At 31.1% G+C, this 2281-nt stretch overlaps 1 protein-coding gene across 1 annotated transcript; it reads left to right on the top strand.

Moving 5' to 3' along the window:
- Positions 1–121: 121 nt before the first annotated feature.
- Positions 122–829, top strand: NAEGRDRAFT_76456 (uncharacterized protein; the record flags this gene model as incomplete). Its single annotated transcript, XM_002668582.1, has 1 exon — positions 122–829. One exon carries the CDS (start codon positions 122–124, stop codon positions 827–829), a length of 708 nt encoding a protein of 235 aa, XP_002668628.1.
- Between the last annotated feature and the right edge of the window lie 1452 nt (positions 830–2281).

Genomic DNA, 2281 nt, shown 5'->3' with positions numbered 1-2281 from the left:
TGACAGTCTAAATCTTGATGTTATTGAGTTTATGCAGAGTTGGGAATTATTAAAGATGATGACAACTCCAAAGCAACAATTATTTAATAGAAAGCCTTTTGACAAGCCTTCTATTCAACAAATGTCAGCCTTCAATAATATCCAATGTACTAAAATCACCTCAACTGTTATGAATTCTATTGATGCTGATATTAAGTGCACTCCATCACACTCATCCACATGCCATATTGTATTACCATCATCAACTGAGACATTATCTCTTCTGACACTTAACACATCACCATCTCCTCATCAGCAACCATTCAATGCTAATGCTATTGAAAATAGGCTGGCCAATACCATTTCTAATACTGACACTGCTGATAAGGTACTTTTAACCAATTTAGAATCATATCAATTTCCCAAGAATCCTTATCATGAACATTATGATCAATCACCACCACCATCAAATGATATATCCATGATGTCACTCCAACAACAAACTAATGTAAACAATACATTCAACAAGAAGGATGATAATCGTATTCTAAAGAGAAAGAGAAAGATTTCTAATGTATCTTCATTCGAATCAGAAAAGAGAAAAACCTCAATTTCATCCACCACACCACCTACAACATGTTCAAGTAATTCATCCTCAATTGGTAATAATAGTTCATTATCAACAAATGTACACTCACAACAATCATTCAATAATTGTATTGTAATTTCAAATCCAAAACATTTGAAAAGAAGAAGAAAATATCAAAAGAGAAAGAATTCAGCCAATACAAATCCTGCTCAAACTCAAATGGAATTTCACTTTCCAGTTTGGACTTTTCATTTAGAATAAATTGTTTTTTTAATAATATTTGTTTTATATTCTCTGTGTGTCCGAATAATTTAATATTCAACAAGATAATTATTCATTACCACTTGAAGAAGCAGATAATTTATTAAATTCATCTTCAATTTTCAATTTTATTGAATTAAATAATGAAAGTGAAAATAAACTTCTGTAAAGAATATACAATTTATGATCAAGTAATAGTGAGATTGTATAATTTCGAAATACGATGAACCAGAATTTACCCTAACACTTACTGACATTCTATTAAGAAGGAGTGCCACAGCATAGTTGTTTAAGGATTTTGTATTTTTAAGGACCTCAATTACTAACATTATTCTTCAAGTACATCAAGTATTGGAAATATGAGAGAATAAATTGGGCGAGATGCAATTCTCTTTGGAGTTTATGCAGAAGAAATATTCAATGAATATTCTCAAAAAAACAAACATTATGATGAACAATAACTCGACTTCAAGTTGGATAAATGAATATTCCTCTCCTGCTCATACCTGTACAGTTGATGTTCTTTGTGGAATGGTCACTCAATTTTCATCATCATTCTCAAACTACTCAATTAACAATCAATGTGTTGAACCAAGTCTGAATCTTGATGTTATTGATTTTATGCAGAGTTGGGAATTATTAAAGATGATGACAAATCCAAAGCAACAATTATTTAATAGAAAGCCTAATGACAAGCCTTCTATTCAACAAATGTCAGCCTTCAATAATATCCAATGTACTAACATCAGCTCAACTGTTATGAATCCTATTGATGATCATGATGATGATATGAAGGACACTCCACCACACTTATCCAAATCCCATATTGTATTTCCATCACCTCAACCATCAACTCAACTGTTCCTATCACCAACAGAAACATTATCTCTGACTCTTAACACCTCACCTCCTCAACCATTCAATAACCATAACGAAAATAGCCTGACCAATACCATTTCTAATACTGACACTGCTGATAAGGTACTTTTACCCAATTTAGAATCATATCAATTTCTGATGAGCATTAAGAATCCTTATCAACAATATGTGGATCAATCACCACCATCATCATCAATTGAAACATCCATGATGCCACTCCAACAACAAACTAATGTAAACAATACATTCAATGATAATCGTATTCTAAAGAGAAAGAGAAAGATTTCTAATGTATCTTCATTCGAATCAGAAAAGAGAAAAATCTCAATTTCATCCTCCTCATCATCTACAAGTAATGTATCCTCAATTGGTAATAACAGTTCATTATCAACAACATTCAAAACTCCACTCAAAAATTGTATTGTAATTTCAAATCCAAAACATTTGAAAAGAAGAAGAAAATATCAAAAGAGAAAGAATTCAGCCAATACAAATCCAGCACAAACTCAAATGGAATTTCACTTTCCAGTTTGGACATTTCATTTAGAATAAACTGTTTTTTAATAGTATTGA

This window comes from Naegleria gruberi (genome assembly GCF_000004985.1).
Source record: "Naegleria gruberi genomic scaffold NAEGRscaffold_159, whole genome shotgun sequence".
In the NCBI taxonomy this organism is placed as follows: Eukaryota; Heterolobosea; class Eutetramitea; order Acrasida; family Naegleriidae; genus Naegleria; species Naegleria gruberi.
This window is presented reverse-complemented; position numbering and strand designations above follow the sequence as displayed.